At 45.0% G+C, this 18831-nt stretch overlaps 1 protein-coding gene across 2 annotated transcripts in view; it reads left to right on the top strand.

Annotated features, from left to right (window-relative positions):
* The window catches only part of PHLDB3 (pleckstrin homology like domain family B member 3), a 41543-nt gene that overhangs the window by 16598 nt on the left and 6114 nt on the right, over positions 1-18831 (top strand). For both annotated transcript variants that reach the window (XM_081334897.1, XM_081334898.1), the window contains exons 2-12: positions 1730-2010; positions 3391-3522; positions 3918-4055; positions 7873-8001; positions 9284-9439; positions 10654-10764; positions 12321-12404; positions 14430-14528; positions 16271-16364; positions 16929-17097; positions 18368-18455. In XM_081334897.1, the coding sequence (XP_081191023.1) occupies positions 1730-2010; positions 3391-3522; positions 3918-4055; positions 7873-8001; positions 9284-9439; positions 10654-10764; positions 12321-12404; positions 14430-14528; positions 16271-16364; positions 16929-17097; positions 18368-18455 (1481 nt within the window). The remainder of the gene's footprint in view (positions 1-1729; positions 2011-3390; positions 3523-3917; positions 4056-7872; positions 8002-9283; positions 9440-10653; positions 10765-12320; positions 12405-14429; positions 14529-16270; positions 16365-16928; positions 17098-18367; positions 18456-18831) is intronic.

The following is an 18831-nucleotide window of genomic DNA, read 5'->3' on the forward strand; positions in this document are numbered from 1 at the left end:
TTATGAGTTGTTTTTGTGTTCAAAGGGCGTTTCTTGCTCAGGAGACCAGTCTCCCAAGAATGTCAGAACCAGTTTCTTGCTTGTTTATTTATGTAAGACTTGGGGAAAAAAGTATCTGCAGAGGGAGAGTATAACAGATTTAACACAACATCAGTGTGCTGACTTTAACATATAAACCCCCTTAGGTCAGGGGTCTTCAAACCTGGCCCTTTCATGACTTGTGGACTTCAACTCCCAGAATCCCTCAGCCAGCGTGCCTGGCTGAGGAATTCTGGGAGTTGAAGTCCACAAGCAGGGGTCTTCAAATGTGGCCCCTTCATGACTTGTGGACTTAACTCCCAGAATTCCTCAGCCAGGCATGCTGGCTGAGGGATTCTGGGAGTTGAAGTCCACAAGTCATAAAAGGGCCAAGTTTGAAGACCCCTGCCCTAAGGGTTTGGGGCTGACTTGATAATGACTAGTTCCGAACGGATCAAACTTTCTCTCCGTTCACACGAAGTCTTTCAATCATTTCCTGTTTTTTTCACATGTTCTTTTTTCTGTTTTGTGCATTGGAATAGTTGGGACACTACCTCTGGGATCTCAGCAGAATTAGCTACAGGGCAGATAACAATTTAAAGATATAACAATATTTTTTAAAAAAATAACACAAAGAGCGAAAGGATAACATTCATGATTCAACTTGTAGAATCACCAGGTGAAGCGCACACATAAACACACACACGCACACACACACACACACACACACGCATGCACAGACTATTTTGTATGGTGTCTACAATGTTGTATGTAGCCCAAGGTTGGCATAGCTGATCAGGTCAAAACTTTTAAAAGTAGTCCTTGATTTACAATAGTTTGTTTAGTGAGCAAAGTTACAACGGCACTGAAAAAAATGACTTACGACTGTTTTTTCACACTTAAGACCATCACAGCTTCACCAGTCACGTGATCAAAATTCTGACACTTGGCCAATGACTCATATTTGTGACGGTTGCAGTTTCCCAGGGTCATGTGATCACCTTTTGCAAGCTTCTGACAAGCAAAGTCAAGGGGGAAGCCAGATTCAGTTAACCATGGTGTTACTGACTTAACAACTGCGGCAAGAAAGGTCGTAAAATGGGACAAAACTCACTTAACAGCTGTCCTACTTAGCAACAGAAATCTTGGGCTTAACTGTGGTCGTACGTCAAGGTCTACCTGTACTATTGGCTGGTAACTGATTCGTGGGCTTACTCAAAAGATTGGACTAGCCCAGGGGTAGGCAACCTTGGCTTTTTTATGACTTGTGGACTTCAACTCCCAGAATTCCTGAGTCAGCATGTCAGCTGGTTCAGGAATTCTGGGTGTTGAAGTCCACAAGTCATAAAAGACCCGAGGTTCCCTACCCCTGGACTAGATCATTGTGGGAAATCTTATCAGATTCCAAATATTGCGGAAGTATAATTTCCAAGAACCAATATGGGAATTGTAGTCAACCAACATGTCAGCTGCTTGTTCTTAGCCTAAAGGCAATTTCTTTGGCAAGCAAGCTTGTCACAGAGACGCCTTAATTAAATCAGAAAAGGCTAGAATTAAAAGAATTCCAGCAGCACAATCTTTTCCGACCTCTAACCGAGATATCTCCAATATATATTAGGGCGGAGCCTTCCTCATTTCTCTTTTTTTTATTTTTACTGTCATTCTGTCAAACTCCTTACGTTTGTGACGGAACTGCCTCTGTGCCTTACAGCTGCCGGGCCCAGGATCCATGAGTTGTTGAAAACAGTCAACCCCAAAGCTATGGGGCTGTTCAACCAAGCCGAGCTGTGTCCTTATCCAGCAGCTTTGGAAAAGGGTCAACTTCTGGATGAGCAGAAATGCAGCCAGTCACCAGATTGCGAGGGTTCCCCGGCTCCCAGCAATGCCGAAGGGGATTCCCTTTCTTCTGAAAATGATTCCACACCAGGAAGTCATTCCAGCGGTTGCGTGGAAGATGACGAAGCCAGTAGCACAGAGAGCACCCAACATGGAGTGAGTATTGGCACCCAGTGCTAAGAAAGCTTTACCTAATTCTTCTTTTTTTTCTTAAAGCCCAACTCATAAAACTTATAACTCTCTCCTCATCTTGTTCTGGTTGAAATAATGAGTAAAAACATACCTTGTGGGATCCTTGGTGCTCTCTGAGCTTGGTCGACGTCTTGCAGACGTTTCATGACCGAACTAGGTAACATCATCCGTGCTGAAAGGAGTGGGGGGTGTTCTCTCAAGCAAATCCAGATATGATGGCTGCATCAAGAAATAGATAAGAGCAAACCCACTCTCATCCAGCACGGATGACGTTACCTAATTGGGTAATGAAAAGTTTGCAAGAAAAGTGCCAAGCTCAGAGAGCACTAAGGACAGCTAAAGTCTGAGCTACAGATTTTTTTTTTCTTCTATCAGAAACATATCCTTCCTGGGCTCACATTTCTTGGGACTTGCAGTGGTGATGCACTTTTCATTGGGTTGGCAATTTTGGTGCCGTTTCAAGAAGTGTAGTAAGATTACGTCATCAGCTTTCTTAATGAAAACAAGGGCCGCTAGGGAACGCAAGCTTGCTCTCTGGTGTTGTGTGCAATGCCCGATTCTTTTTTAAGATGCATTTTTACTGAGTATTTTAGGGGGGGGGGAAATACAAGCAGAGAAGGAAGAAGAGGAACAACACAAAAAGACGGTGGAAGATTAAAATACGAATGGAAAAAAAATCAAGATTTACCAACATTGAAATGAATAGGTTTTCAAGTGTATTGTTAATTGATTGTGAATATTATAGTCAGTCCTTCACTTACAACCATTTGTTTGGCGACCATTTGAAATTGCAATGGCCCCAAAAAGAGTGACTTACAACCAGCCCTCACATTTCTCAGTGTTGTAGTGTCCCCATGGTCACATGATAAAAATTTGGACGCTTGGAAAACCCCTCCCCCCCATGTATTTATGACATTGCCGTGTCCTGGGTCATGTGATCACTATTTGCAACTTTCCCAGGTGGCTTCCAATAAGAAAAGTCAATGGGAGAAACTGGATTCATTTAACGACCACGTAGTTCACTTAACAACAGCAACAATGTGCTGAATAACCGTGGCAAAAAAGGTCATAAGGTCATTGGGCCCAATTCACTGAATGCCGACCTTGGTGAACCCAACTGTGGTTATAACCTGAGCATTACCTGCATATCGTTTTCAAAAGCTGACCATCCTAGTTAAACCCTGAACAGAATACAGATGTCAGCAAACCCTGAATTATCACGTGAAAATGTAAACGATGGCCAGCTCTATCCATACTGCTAAAAGTCTTCTCTAACTTAGGAAGTCTTGTATAGATGCAATATTAAGCCTTGAAGCTTCTGGTTCCACCTTACTCTCTTCCCAGCATGAGGGTCCCTGTAGTGGAAGCACTGGTGGCGATCCTGAAGGCGACCAGCGTGCGGCTCTGAGGAAGATCTCAGCTCTTGAAAACCGGCTCAAGGAGCTGCATCATCAGAAGACAGAGCTGAATATAGAGGTACACCTTAGCTTATTGAGTCCCCTCCCTGCATCGTGAGGTTGCTGATTGGACAACAGTCAGCACCTGTAAAACCAGTGTTGAGCGGCCCACACCCAAGGAAGAACAGAGGCACTTTACAGGGACACAGAGTAGGACTTGTTTGCTCCACAAGGACAGGAAATCTCCATCAGCCAACGCCGAAGGTGCTCCCCTCCGTGGAGGGAGCCATTTTCCCGGCAGGAAGTCTGGACATTTGCATGCTTGGGATTCTTCTAGTTCTCGTTTCATAGGCTTCACTTTGCGTCTCTGGAACCTCCCCGTGGCTGTGTTGACGTTACGTCAGTCAACATATTGGGGCACGTCGAGATGTTTTGGCAAGGTGCTCCTGACCTGTCTCCTCCTCTTCTTGGCAGATGGACCTGGAAGGTGCCTTGCTAGAAGGGGAACTGCAGGAAGAGAAGCAGGAGCTGAAGCAGGAGGAGGAACGGCTGCTGGAACTGAAAGAGCGTCTCCTGCAGACAGAGCAAAAGTGCCGCGAAGAACAGGAGAAGGTGAGCTGCTGCTTTGTCGGAAGTTTTTCTTATAGCTTCCCCCCCCCCCCAAATGCTCTTGTTGCAGTTTCAGTTCTGGACTGGATCAGGACAGCTGGCTGCTTTGAAGTAGATCATAGCTTGTCCTCTTCCAATTCCTTAAGGAGAGTTTGAGGGTTGAATCTGGCTTCAGAATGAGTGGCAGGGCAGGGTGGTTGCCCCAGAGAGGCAGAGCAGGAGGCAGAATGCCCACCGCTCCATCCTCCGGCACCGTCGCTCAGCGTGTCCTGCTTCAAACATCTGCCTCCCTTTCCTTCACTTTACGACCGGCTGGAAGGTATTTATTTCTTTGTCTTGGGTTTGAGTAGTATGCCCTACGTAGCTCTCCAGCTACCAGTGGATGAAACAGGAGTAGCAGTCCCACAACTCCTATCCCACCTTCCCTCCGGGGCTTGGGATGTGTGAATTAGAAAGCGGCTGATGGTTGAAAAGTTAGCAAAGTTATTTCTAATAAATTCCCCTGCTGGCTGGAGGGAATGGGACTCCACTTATCTGGAGGACTTCAAACTGCTGGAAGGGAAAGATTTTGTTTGTGATTTCTGTATCTCTTTTCGAAGGTCATCGTCCAACGGGACTGAAAGTTAACCTGTTATGCTCTAACATCCCTGTTGATCTCTTCTCTTGGCCTGCTTGCTTTTTCTTCCCTACTTGAATTCTACCCTTTGGCTTCCTTAATTTCCTCTTATCAGAAGGTCTGTTGATATTTTACCTCTGTCCTCATAACTTCCCAGACAAATGGCTAGGCCAGGGGTAGGCAACCTTGGCTCTTTTATGACTCGTGGATTTCAACTCCCAGAATTCCTGAGCCAGCCATGCTGAGGGGAAAGGGAGAGGTTTCCATGCTGAGCCATGCTGGCTCAGGAATTCTGGGAGTTGAAGTCCACGAGTCATAAAAGAGCCAAGGTTGCCTACCCCTGGCCTAGGCCTAGGCCCCTTCATGACTCGTGGACTCCCATAATTCCTGAGCCAGCCACGCTGAGGGGAAAGAGAGAGGTTTCCAAGATGAGCCATGCTGGCTCAGGAATTCTGGGAGTTGAAGTCCACAAGTCATAAAAGAGCCAGGGTTGCCTACACCTGGGCTAGTCAAACTTCGGGTGGAAAAATTTCCGCTTTTGGACTACCCCACTTGTCTGGAATGGTATCTGGATCCCTGCATGGACAGGAAGTGAAGTACTATAGACGGCCTTCAAGGTCTTTTCAAACCTCATGATTTTGTAACTGAATGATCTCACAAAAATCACCATCTTGCTTCTATGCATTTCTAGTGTGTTTTTCATCACAGCAACAGCAACAGCAATAATATATATATATATAGGCTTATATACCACCCCATAGTGCTTTACAGCAGTGGTCCCCAATCCTTCCAGCTTTGCGGACCGGTGGGAGAGACGAGATGGTTCTGTTGAGTGACAGCTGTGTGCCTGCCGCTCCCACAAATGGAGCTTCGTGCACGAGTGCGCCACTCACCACGTGCACAAGTGGAACTGTGCACGCACACTTGCCCACTGCTTGTGCGTTCCGGTTCTGAATGGACCACGGCTCGGTACTAGTTTGCGACTCAGGGGTTGGGGACCCCTGCTTTACAACACTCACTGGATGATTTACCATGTAAGCATTACTTACATATTGCCCCCAACAATCTGGGTCCTCATTTTGCCTACCTCAGAAGGATGGAAGGAAGGCTGAGTCAACCATGAACCCTGTCAGGATCAAACTCCCTGCTATGGGCAGAGTTTGCCTGCAATGCTTCACTCTAACCGTCGCACCACCAGGGCTCCTATAGTGGTGAATCCCACCAGACAGACCAGATCAGAATTTAATTCCAAAGGAAGGCTAAGATTATTTTTTACTGAGAGTGGCTACAATAACATCCATGCAAGTCTAATTGTGCTTTTTCTGCTCCTTTTATATTCATGTGAATTAGGGAGGTGTCCCTCTGTGTCTCTTCCGCATATTTTGTTTGTTTCTTTTGAACTTAACCTATGTTTTTACCTCTGTTGCTTTGGTACATAGCTCACATAGCTGTGTCAAGGTCATCTTTCTTACTCTCTACAATAGTGTTCATCCCACTCTAAGCTTTAAAGAACAGATATGAAACACAGCTGAGAATTCTGGCTTCTTAAGGCCTGCCAACTCATCCATCCAGTTATTCATCCATCTCCCGTTTATGTTTCCTTTCTCCCATTTTTGCATGTTATAAATATGCAAACTGGCTTGGTGAAGTAGAGACAGGAATGAAAAGAGAGGATACTTATGCCCTGAAGTTAGTTAGAAATTGTAATGACTTTTTCCGGCAAGAACAGGTGTGATGGAATGCGCACCTGGAGAAGGAGTGGGGGAGCAAGCAATAGCTTCCTAGAGAGGGTTCAAGGAATCTCCCCGGGTGTATCTATTAAGTTAGAAGGTTCTAACTTTAGTCTGGCAAGAATCTGTCTATTACGTGTAAACAGATAAGGAACTGCACTTGATTGGATCGTATTGTGTTATCGTTGGACTTAGGCCTCACAACACAATAGGAACAAGGAAATGCCAGTGCTCCATCAAGACCTTATCAAGTCCAGTGCCACCTAGTGACCAAACTATGGAATGATACTCCACAGGGGAAAGAAAGAAAGAAAGAAAGAAAGAAAGAAAGGAAGGAAGGAAGGAAGGAAGGAAGGAAGGAAGGAAGGAAGGAAGGAAGGAAGGAAGGAAGGAAGGAAGGAAGGAAGGGGACAGAGAGAGAGAGAGAGAGAGGAAGGAAGGAAGGGTGCCACGTTGCTTTTCAGGTTTTAAAAAATGTTTTATTTGCGTGTCTGTAGATTGTTATTAGCTGCCCAAGTGTATGTATTTAAGGTGGGTGGCTGTATACATTTTCTAAATGAATGAATGAATAAATGCATAAAACCTCCCACTCCTGACTATATGGATAGTCCTCAGCTTACAATCACACTTGAGGCCAAAAATTTCTGTTGCTAAGTGAGACAGTTTTTAAGTGCGTTTTGCCCCATTGTGCAACCTTTTTGGCCGCAGCTGTTAAGCGTATCGTTGCAATTGTTAAGTTGGCAACCCGGTTGTTAAGTGAATCTGCTTTCTCCCCACTGACTTTGCTTGTCAGAAGGTCGCTAAAGGGGATCGCATGACTCCCGGGACACTGCAACCCATCGTAAATATGAGCCAGTTGCCAAGCAGCTGAATTTTGATCAGGGGACCACGGAGATGCTGCCACGGTCGTCAGTGTGAAAGATAAACATAAGTCCCTTTTTTCATTGCCGTTGTAACTTCGATCAGTCACTAAATGAACGGTTGTAAGCCGAGCCACTACCTGTAACTCACAAAATTTTGTCCTTCTTTCTGACATCTTTGCTGGTTTGGGGCAAAAATGCCCATTCAAATGAATGGGTTCACTTAGCGACCGCTGTGTTCATTTAATGACTGCCATGAAAAAGGCCAGAAATCGACTTAGGACTGTAATGTCTTAACGACACGATTTCCAGTTCCAATTATGGTTTTAAGTCGTTCTGTACTCCGTGAAGCTAGTGATCCATCCCTCCTATTCCAGCTTGCTCATTTACCTGCTGGAATTCCTGATTGCCTCCAGCGAGTAGGGGAGTTGTCCAATTCAACTCCGAGGTTACCCCATCGCTGAGAAGGAGGCCTCCCAGGCAGCCTTATCAGTGCACAGATCATCTCTGGGTGAGGAAGGTGTATCTATTCCTACCAGCAGGAGTGGCTGGTTATATTTACATCGTCCATGGAAAGGTGGTGATGCTACTCTGCCCTGCTTTTCTTTTGGTAGGAGAAGGCGCGTCTGCAACGAGAACGTCAGAGGGTAGAGGAGCTCCAGAGACAACATGCCGAGTCACAGATCCACCTAAACAGCCAGCCGGAGTCGATGCGTGAACGGATGCGGAGGCAACTACAAGAAGTAAGTGCCTGTCAGTTCCATACAGTATTTCAGCAGGCTGACAGCAGCAAGACCGACTACATACAAAAATGGAAGGATGTTTCGATTTCCTCCATGGAGGAACGGCTGCAAAAGTTGTTGGAATTAGCAGAGACAGCTAAACTGATTGTTTTGATCAAAGAAAAGAATCTAAGTAATCTTTTGTTTCTACTTGGAAACCGCTTCTGGACTTTGTGCTTGAGGTGGGGGAAAAAATGATGCTTTCATTTTGGGTTTTACGGATTGGACTGATTTGCTGATATAGAAATTGTTACTTCATACAATTTGGCTCAGTGGGTTAGGACGCTGAGCTTGTCGATCGGAAGGTCGGCAGTTTGGCGGGTCGAATCCCGAGTGCCGCGTAACATAGTGAGCGCCTGTTACTTGTCCCAGCTTCTGCCAACCTAGCAGTTCGAAAGCACGTAAAAAATGCAAGTAGAAAAATAGGGACCACTGCAGTGGGAAGGTAACAGCGTTCCGTGTGCCTTTGGCGTCTAGTCATGCTGGCCACATGACCACGGAGACGTCCTCGGACAAGCGCTGACTCTTCGGCTTTGAAACGGAGATGAGCACCGGCCCCTAGAGTCGGAAACGACTAGCACGCATGTGCGGGGGAACCTTTACCGTTACCTTTTCCACTATAGGAATGTAAAAAGTGGAGGTTGGATGTTAATGCTCTATTTTACTGCAACAGAGGGAAGTCAGTGCCTTTCCCCTCTTTTCCACGCTTCTCTATTTCCCCTTCCCTTCCCTTTGTTCCCTATCTTTTGCTTTTGTATTTTCCTATTTTATATTACAATCGAAAATATAAATGATTTACTAAAAAAAAAAATACAGTGTTCAGCAGGAGATAGTTCACGTCCATAAATCCCGCGGGAAAGCTCTCCTAATACAGATGGTAATTAGCACATGTCTTCTTCTGAGCTGTTGCTTTGACTTCCACATCTGGTCTCTGATCTTGGAATTTCACCTTGAGCTGGGTTCCCATGGGCCTGACCTGCTCAAGCTGTTGAGATCAGTCAAAATGGACAAAGTGATCCTAACTGGGTTGAACGACGGGCTCAGTTTGAGAATATAAAAATGCCCAGTTTTGGTGGAAGGACTTCAGACCTGGTTGTTGCAACCCCATCATCAGGGTGAAGATTGCACTGCCTGTTTGGATTTTGCAGAGTTTTTGGATCAGATTCACCCATCTTTTTAATGCTTTGGAAGGTGCTGTTTGAGAAGCCGAAATCCAGTGAGGGTAACTGCTCTTCTCTCCTAGACGACTGAGATGCTAGAAGGAGCCCTGAGATGTTATGAAGATCTGGAATTCCAACAGCTAGAACGGGAGAGCCACCGAGAGGAGGAAAAAGAAGCAGCTTGTCGAGCTCTGACTGAAGAGATCGCCCAGTTGCAGAACAGCGTTAACCAAAGGAAGGTGAGAAGTGCTTTCCTTAATCCTTCGCGATCCAGTTCTAGCCTCGATTTTCTTCTCTCGGTTTCCAGTCCACGATGGTCCTGTTAAGCCAGGGGTGTCAAACTCAATTTCACTGAGGGCCACATCAGCTTTGCAGTTGCCCTCAGGGGGCCGAGTGGGTATGGCCAAGGTGGGCGTGGCCTACTGGGTAGGCGTGGCTAGAGTGTGTATGGCCTGCTGGGTGGGCGTGGCTAGAGTGCGTATGGCCTACTGGGTGGGCGTGGCCAGCTCTACATCGTTCGCATCAAGGGTGCCTATGGGGGCCTGGGCAGGAGTGGGACAGATCTGAGGGTCTCTGGCAGAAGGAGGGTCTCTGGGCCAGGGCCAAGGCAGTGGGGGCCGTTCCCTCACTGTTTCCAGGATGGCTTTGCGGGCCACATGAAACCACTTCGCGGGCCGCATCTGGCCCCCGGGCCTTGTGTTTGACATGTCTGTGTTAAGCCCTCCTCAATCTGGTTTCCTCCAGTTATGTTGGACCTCAGTTCCAAGGATGCTGAGCCAGCATTGTCAACGGAAAGGCCGTTTAGGATTTATGGAAATGGATTGAATACGTTTGAAGGGAACCGAGCAGGGACACATATATCCATCCCCTTCATTCGTGATAGATGTCACTGATAAATGAACCTTCCGAGATTGTGCCCCCAAATAATGACACATAACTTCTGGGAACATTTTATTTTGACTGCAAACTTAGACCTGGTTGAACTGTAACTTGGCCATTTGAGACAGCTGAGTTTAAACTAAGGCACAAGTTAGTTAGGCAGCTCAGGCTTTAAATTCTTGCCAGTTTGCTTTTGAAGACCATCCGGGATTTTTGTAGTATTCAAAATGAAAGACAATAGAAAACAATGGCTTTACTTTTACCTTCTAGCAACCTTACACTGCTGGTGGAATTGCCCTTGCCTTGAGATCCTTTTGGTTTTTATACCGCACTGTGCCGTGCCTTTTAGGCAATGCACACACTCTTAACCAAAACATCCCTGTAAAAACTAAATGAATCATCAGCAAAACATTTTGTAATGGGTTGATGATTCCAGAGTTGCATTGTTGTTGTTGTTGTTGTTTCCCTTAACGGCACCTGTCACTTTTGAACAGGGGCTGTCTGTAGGGGGAATTACTCTCTTTTTTGAAATCCTAGAATTTTAGTTCATCGAGTTTCTCTCTTACCCCTTCAGAAGACAGTGCAGAAGCTGGAAGGCCAAGCCCTTTTAACACAAGGACAAATGATGGGTGTGTGTCAGAGATTTGCACAAGAGGAGGGAGAGGCTGTCAGCAATCTCAATGCGGTAAGGAATCCCTTTTCCTCTGCCAAGACGCGTTTGCCTATCCTGGTTTCCACACTCGTTTTTTGCCTACCCATTTTCCCACGCTTTCGAAACTTGCCAGTTATCATTCCGAATCCCACAAACTAAGTGCCTTCTTCTCTTTCTAATCTGTGGTGAGAGCTGAAGGGTGACATTTCACCGGGTTCCTGGATGTGGTTTGTTTGGGGGAGAAGCTTCCTTCTTGAACCAGGATTAGATCTGGATGCTTTTCAGAAGGCTTGTTTGGAAGATCAAATTATATTTTGAGATCAGACAGCCCTGACGACTTTAGAGGCTGCTAGCTCAGCTTTGAAGATGGTAGAGGACAGGAAGGCCTGGAGGAACGTTGTCCATAGGGTCGCAATGGGTCAGACACAACTTCGTAGCTAACAACAACAAGCTCAACTTTGCTGCCCTGGAGCAACTTAGGACAATGCTTTGATTCTTCCAAATGTTGGCTGACCTAGTCATGGATCTAAAAGCTGATGGAATGGACCGGCATGGGGAAAAAGCTCTTGGTTTTTCCTGGGTGGACATCTGAAACCAGGTAGTCCTTGACTTACAGCCATTCATTTAGCCACTGTTTGAAGTTACAGTGGCAACTGTAACTATTGCTAAGCACATTGGTTTGTGCTTAAAATTGTAAGCCGCCCTGAGTCTTCGGAGAACGGCGGGATATAAATGGGATTAAAATAAATAAAAAATAAACTGGAAAAAGGGAACTTGCAATAGTCACACATCCATAGAGTTGTGTGATCAAAATTTGGGTGTTTGGCAACCAGAAATTCCAGTCCCAATAATGGTTGTAAGTCAAGGACTTATACATTCAATGAAAGAAGTGACCTAGTACGGAGACAGTGGGGTATTTTTAGCTGAGGTTAATGCATCAGAACCCCACATGAACAGAATCCGCAGATACAGGATTATGTCTGAAACTCTTGGCTTGCAACATGCTCTGGATATGCAGATATTCCTTATTACTCTCTCAGGTGTTTTCAACATAAGAAATAAGTTATTATTGACACCCAACCCTGAACTTCCGATCTCTCCAAAGCCTCCTTGCCTATTTCACACTGTGAAATCCTAGAGTTTCCCTCTAGCCATTCAGAAGACACTGCAGCAGAAGCTGGAAAAACTTCTCATCTATTGAAACCTCCTTGCCTTATTTTAGTTCTTTTGCACCACGAGTATAGGAGAATTTGAGTTTTTTCTCATAGCGGGGTATGGGATTTTGTACACGATAGTCTAAGCTGGCCTTTTTCAAACTTGGAAACATGAATTCCAGTGTGTGGACTTCAACTCCCAGAATTTCCCAGCCAGCTGGGAGTTGGAAGTCCACACTCTGGAATTCTGGGAGTTGAAGTCCACACATCTTCCAGCTGCCAAGTTTGAAAAACGCTGGTCTAAGTGGTGACATTAGGAGGCAGCACAATGCAGCTGACAAGGCAGGCTGAGATACGCTTCCGCAGAAACTTCTCCAGACATTGTGAAATGGCTTTCCGGTCTCAAAGCATGACTTGTTGCTTGCCTACATTTAGGAGAAAAGTCGCCTCGTGGACATGAGCCAGGAGTATTCAGAGAACGGGGAGGACCTGTCAGAAAATAAGGAGGGTGTAACCCAGGTAAGCCTCTCTAGGACTTTGCAGTGCTTTTCTATCTCCACTTTACAATGCCTTGGTATTAGGCCACACTTGGAATACTGCATCCAGTTTTGGTCACCATGATGTAAAAAAGATGTTGAGACTCTGGAAAGAGTGCAGAGAAAAGCAGCAAAGATGATTAAGGGACTGGAGGCTAAAACATAAAAGGTACGGTTGCTGGAATTGGGTATGCCTAGTTTAATGAAGAGAAGGACTAGGGGTGACGATAGCAGCGTTCCAATATCTCAGCCCCAAAGAAGAGGGAGTCAAACTATTCTCCAAAGCCCCTGAAGGCAGGACAAGAAGCAACGGATGGAAACTAATCAAGGAGAGAAGCAACCTGGAACTAAGGAGAAACTTCCTGACAGTTAGAAGTTAATTAACTGGTGGAACAACCCGCCTCCAGAAGCTGTGAATGCTCCAACACTGGAAGTTTTTAAGAAGAGACTGGACAGCCATTTGTCTGAAATAGTATAGGGTTTCCTGCCTGAGCAGGGGGTTGGACTAGATGACCTCCAAGGTCCCTTCCAACTTTACTATTATGATGATTATGATGATTATGTTCTTGAGGGCATCCAAGGGTGAATTCTCCAATCAGGAGGACCTGGTGATCCTGCACATTAGGGCACGTCCAGACGCAGAGGGCTACTCTCTTTTCCCTTTTCATGGCTTTTAATAAATCAAAGCAGGTAGAAATTTTAACAGATGCAACTTTTGTGGCGGGATTGGGGACGTTGAAACACAATGGTTGGAGAAGCTCAGTCAAGTGGCTTCCCCTGCAGAGTAGTTTAATTTTTTTTTTACAGATAGTCCTCAGCTTACGACCACAACTGAGCCCAACATTTCTGTTGTTCACTGAATTTTAGCCCATTTTATGACCGTTCTTGCCTCAGTTGTTAAGGGAATCACTGCAGTTGATCAGTTAGTAACCCGGTTGTTAAGTGGATCTGGCTTCCCCCATTGACTTTGCTTGTCAGGAGGTCTGCAAAAGGGGATCACATGACGCTGCGGCCGTCATAAGGGTGAGTCAGTTGCCAAGCGTCTGAATGTGGACCACGCGGCCGTGGGGATGCTGCAATGGTCATCAGTGTGAAAAAAAGTCGTAAGTCATTTTTTTTTCAGTGCCGTTGCAACTTTGAACGGTCAGTAAATGGATTGTTGTAAGTCGAGTTCTACCTGCATTTATTGATTCCCTGCCTATATTATTTTTACAAATAACTCAAGGCAGTGAACAGATCCACACCCCTTCCTCCTCCTATTTGCCCCACTACAACAACCCTGCGAGGTAGGTTGGGCTGAGAGAGAAAAACTGGCCCGAAGTCACCCAGTTTGAGCTTGGGAATCAAAGCAAGCTCTCCGCCCAGCCTACCTTACAGGGTTGTTGTTGTGTCACGGTGCTTCCCTCTCGTAGGAGATCAAAGCAGAGGGCAGCATCTTCTGGTACTGTAATTTAAAAAGCGGGATGCTGCAACGTTGAGAAGTGTGTCCAAGCAGCAAAAATCCTACCTATCCACATTTCTGCCCCTTTTATCTTTTTTTCTTTCGATCCTCTTTAAGGACTTAGTGCTAGGAAAGAGAATTTGTTTGCAGGATGTCACAAAGCCACGGAGCGCAGAAGTGGCTTGAGCTGAGCTGCCTCTCAGGTTGTTGAATGAGAATACGAGGATATGGAAGAGGCAGTTATGTCTTCCGAAAGGGGAAAACCTTGCTGGGCCTGAATTCTTACACCTGGGCAGCTGTTCACGCAACGCGCCAATACTAAGGCTAAGACTCCAGCCCCTTTTTAGCCTCGCCTGACACACTGTGCAAATTCAGTCTTTAATTAAGTCCCTTCTCGTGTTAGTTCGGTTGTAGTCCAGAGAATGGGGATTACGGGGCCCTCCAGATGTTCCAGGGTTGAAGTTCGGCAACATCTGGAGGATCTGCTTGGATTTGGCCCTTTCCTCCATCCCCACCCCCTCCATCCAGGAGTGATGCTCACGTTGATAAGTGTCTGTCTCCCTGCAGCTGACTTTTACCCAAAAAACGGATCGGAAGGTCATCGTCTTGGGTTCCGACCAGTCAGACGCGTCCTCCTGTGTCTTCTCTGTCTGCAGTTCTGTCAAGGTCTGTTGTGTCTCTCTGGCCTGTTGTTAACGTTCAGTGCCGTCCTTTTACATGTGCTAAAGTGATACAAAAGCTTAAGATTTGCACTGTCTTTTTCTCCCGTTATATCTGTTGCTATTGAGACAGGGTGCCTGATCAACATTTATTTGTCCGTTTGTTGCAGATTTCTGTGTTGGATTTCAAGACAGACTTTTTTTTCCTCCCAAAAGAGCTTCTATAAATAGACCGGGGGTGTCAAACTGCCGGCCCGTAGGCTGGAAGCATCATAGTCAAACCGCGCCCATCCCATTGCCGGCAATGGGGAAAAAGTCACGATACGTCACGACACGTCACGTGACGTTGTGAGTTTGACACCCCTGACCTAGAGTGTTATAGAACTAGCGGTTAAATAATTAATATAAAAACCTCAGTATCTTGGGGTAATGGGACCAATTATCCTGAACTGTACACAAAGAAATACGGTGAAGATACAATAACAATATTCCTTGCTTTTACTTTTTAACAATTTTGATCTTTCTTAAAAGTAAAAGGATATAAGGTTGGTTTATTTGATCAAGGTGAACATAGATTTGTTGTTAGCTCTGGTAACTTTTAATGGATTTTTCTTCATCAGGAAATGAAAAGAGGAAATATAAAGATGGAATATGACAGCATTTGGATAATTCTTAGGCTTTGGGAAAAAGCTTGAACTGGCCCTAAATTACCAACATTTGCTCAGCTTATTTCAGAAGAGAATATTTACAATGTCTAATAATAGAATATAAAGAAGAATTTTGCATTTTGGGGTTTCCATACCAGTTACTCACTTCTGTTACCCAAAATAATGGAGACAATCCTTATATTGATTTGGGTTACCATTAAAATTAATTTTTAAGGGATGTGAATGTTCTCCGATGAATTTTCTGCCTCTATCCTCCCCATTTTTTTAAAAAACTTACTGGAAAACAGCTGAAAAAAGTGGCTTGTAAACTTAGCCCAAACTCTTAAAAATGATTAATGACCTCCTAGACACTAATCAGGAAGAATAAGATTAACAAAGAAATTCCCCAGAGTTTTAGCATGACTAAAGGCTAAAGTTGCATTTGTTTACTGTGCCCAAGAAAAACGGGGGGGGGGGGTGTGTGGAGTCTTAAAGGGATGGAGTAATTTTTGTAGAATAGTGTTTCTTAACCTTGGCAACTTTTAAGATATATGGACTTCAACTCCCAGACTTCCCCAGCCAGCAACCCAACCTAGCATTGCACTGTTCACAATTAGCTGACCTGGCTGAAGTAGTTGTGTGAACCCAGCTAACATTTTGAAGCGGCCCAGGATTCTGTTTCCAGGAGATGCGTCCAGAATTCAACTAATTAGCGAGTCAGGAACAGATCAAGACAAGATCAAAGCACCACAACGGATGCAGAAACAAACTGCATCTTGGGAAGGCCTGGTTATACTCATTCAAATTGCTGCTGAAGGAGACTCCCTTTACGTCAGGGGTCTTCAAACTTGGCAACTTTAAGACTTGTGGACTTCAACTCCCAGAATTCCTCAGCCAGCGTGCCTGGCTGAGGAATTCTGGGAGTTGAAGTCCACAAGCAGGGGTCTTCAAACGTGGCCCTTTTATGACTTGTGGACTTCAGCTCCCAGAATTCCTCAGCTAGGCACACTGGTTGAGGGATACTGGGAGTTGAAGTCCAGAAGTCTTGAAAGTTGCCAAGTTTGAAGACCCCTGCTTTACGTTCTTTGCTTTCCCTTCACAGGGGTCAATCGGACTACAGCGGACCGCCAGTCTACCTCGCAGGAGTAAGAACCGTCTCCCAGCCCGCTCTCCTCAACGTCCCATTTCAATGCACGGTATGGGTTCAGTGGGTGGACCGGGGTCCGCGGACATGGGGGAACTGCCTGTACCAGTGGAACACCCACTCTTTGGTACCAGCTGACCACCAAAATAAAAAAAACAAACGGGAGATTTTCTTGTCAAGAAGAATCGTTGAAAACACACACGGTAGCCAATTTTCTCAAGATCTCTGAATTTTTACATGAGAATTTGTTCAGGGGTTTCCTTTGATTTCTTGGTCTGGAATTCCAAGGGAGAAAGAAAGAAGAAGACTGGGGGGGAGGGGGGAAAGAAATATCTGGATGATGCCACTGGTCCCATACAAGCTTCGGTGTTAATTGAGGTGCCACAAAATTCTTTTGTGGTGTTGAATATTCTTCCTTCACTGGTTGTCAACACTGAATGAGAGTTTGGGCAGGCTAAGGGCTTTGGCTGCTGAAATACGGTCCTAACAAGGTCAGTAGGACAGTCATGAAATCATATGCTGGACCCAAAGTAGCAACTGGACCAAAATGAAGTTGATTTTTAAGATGTCTTCTCAGGGTCTTGATCTTATCCTTGCATCTGCTTATCTCTTCTAGGTGCTCTGGACCCCAGTCTTCTCGTGGCTCAGCTCTCCAGTGGAAGCAACGGTCATTATCTGGGAAGCCCAAACCTCCAATTCTCACGTTACAACAAACCCCTTTACCAGCTGCTGGGTGGCCAGGCAACAACCAGGCAGCTGGGAGGAACTTCGCAAGGAGCTTACAGGTCAGATCATCCCATTCTCATCCCACTGATGCCTTCTGTCTTTTAATTCCAGCCTGCTACACCAAAGTTCTAGTTAAATTTGTCCTTTACAGTCATCTCCAGAAAAACTAAATTGGCCCTCCCCCAAATGTCATTCTATTCACAGCTGCTAAGGAATCCATGTTCCTTGAAAGGAATCCGTGTTCTTATGAATGATGAGATAGGTTCAGGGTATAAGACTGATAAGACTAGGGTAGCCCTACTGGAAAAAGAAATTTTGCATTTCCTCTCCCATCCCTCAATAGGATAGGATAGGATAGGATAGGATAGGATAGGATAGGATAGGATAGGATAGGATAGGATAGGATAGGATAGGATAGGATAGGATAGGATAGGATAGGATAGGATAGGATAGGATAGGATAGGATAGGATAGGATAGGATAGGAAATAAGAATATAATATAATATAATATAATATAATAGAATAGAATAGAATAGAATAGAATAGAATAGAATACTGTAGAATAGAATAGAATAGAATAGAATAGAATAGAATAGAATAGAATAGAATAGAATAGAATAGAATAGAATATCTTTATTGTCATTGTGTAACACAGCAAAATTAAGTGCTGTCCACAGTGCACACTACACCCAAGTTAAAACCACAAAGAAGAACATACGTTATTTACACACATCCTTCACATTCTATTCCCCATTGCGTTGTCCCTAATATTGCACTTTGATGTTGCACTATCTGCTCACTTTTGACTTTAACTAGCTCTCTCTAGTTCTAGTCCAGGACTAGAGGTATTTAGGCAGAGTCCAGAGGATCAACTCTGAGGGATGTCAGTGAAGATTCTTAGTCATCCAGGTAGAAATGTCTGGAGGTTGAGCCGTGGCAACTGGACTCATGTTCTTGTTGGTTTGAGAGGTTTTTGTTGCCCATCCCAGCAGCTGGTGCGGGGATCCCCCTAGAATTTTAGGATTTGGCACATTCCAATGGCTCTTTGCCTACTCAAATTCCTCTAACCAACTTGTTCAGACTGAAGAAGCCACTTGGAGGGGCAGCGAAACATCTCAAACTAACAAGTTAAGTCCAGTTGCAGTGACTCAACTTTCAGACAATTCTCAGGGATGCTACAGGTACAAAATTGTTCCACCAAGTGACCTAATGGATTAAATTCCAAGATCACTTCCTATCTTAAAACTATATGGTCTGAGGAATCAAAATATTTCCTTTAGTGGGCCTGTTTCCTTTCCATTGGCATCATCTGGCTATTTCTCCCAACAGCCTTGAAAACTGTGTCACCAAACTGGCAGAGATGGAACGCCGGGTGCGGGAAGCCATGGCTGAACGGGAACGATTGCTGCAAGAAAGGGTAAGAGGTAGACTCAACTCCTGGACCATAGCCAAGTTTTCATGATTCATTCATTCGTTCATTCATTCATTCATTCATTCATCTCAATCATCCAGGTCAAAATCAAGAAAGTCCAGTTGCCTTTTGAAAAGGACCTCTGGGGACTATCCATATAGGCAGGGATGGGAAGCTTTATGCATTTATTCATTCATTCATTTAGAAAATGTGTACAGCCACCCACCTTAAATACATACACTTGGAGAGCTAATAACAATCTACAGACACAAAAATAAAACATTTTTTAAAACCTAAAAAGCAACGTAGCACCCCTCCTTCCTCTTTTTCTCTCTCTCCTTCCTCCCTCCCTCCCTCCCTCCCTCCCTCTTTCTTTCTTTCT

Source organism: Vipera berus (genome assembly GCF_964194415.1).
Source record: "Vipera berus genome assembly, chromosome: 9".
NCBI classification, from domain to species: Eukaryota; Metazoa; Chordata; class Lepidosauria; order Squamata; family Viperidae; genus Vipera; species Vipera berus.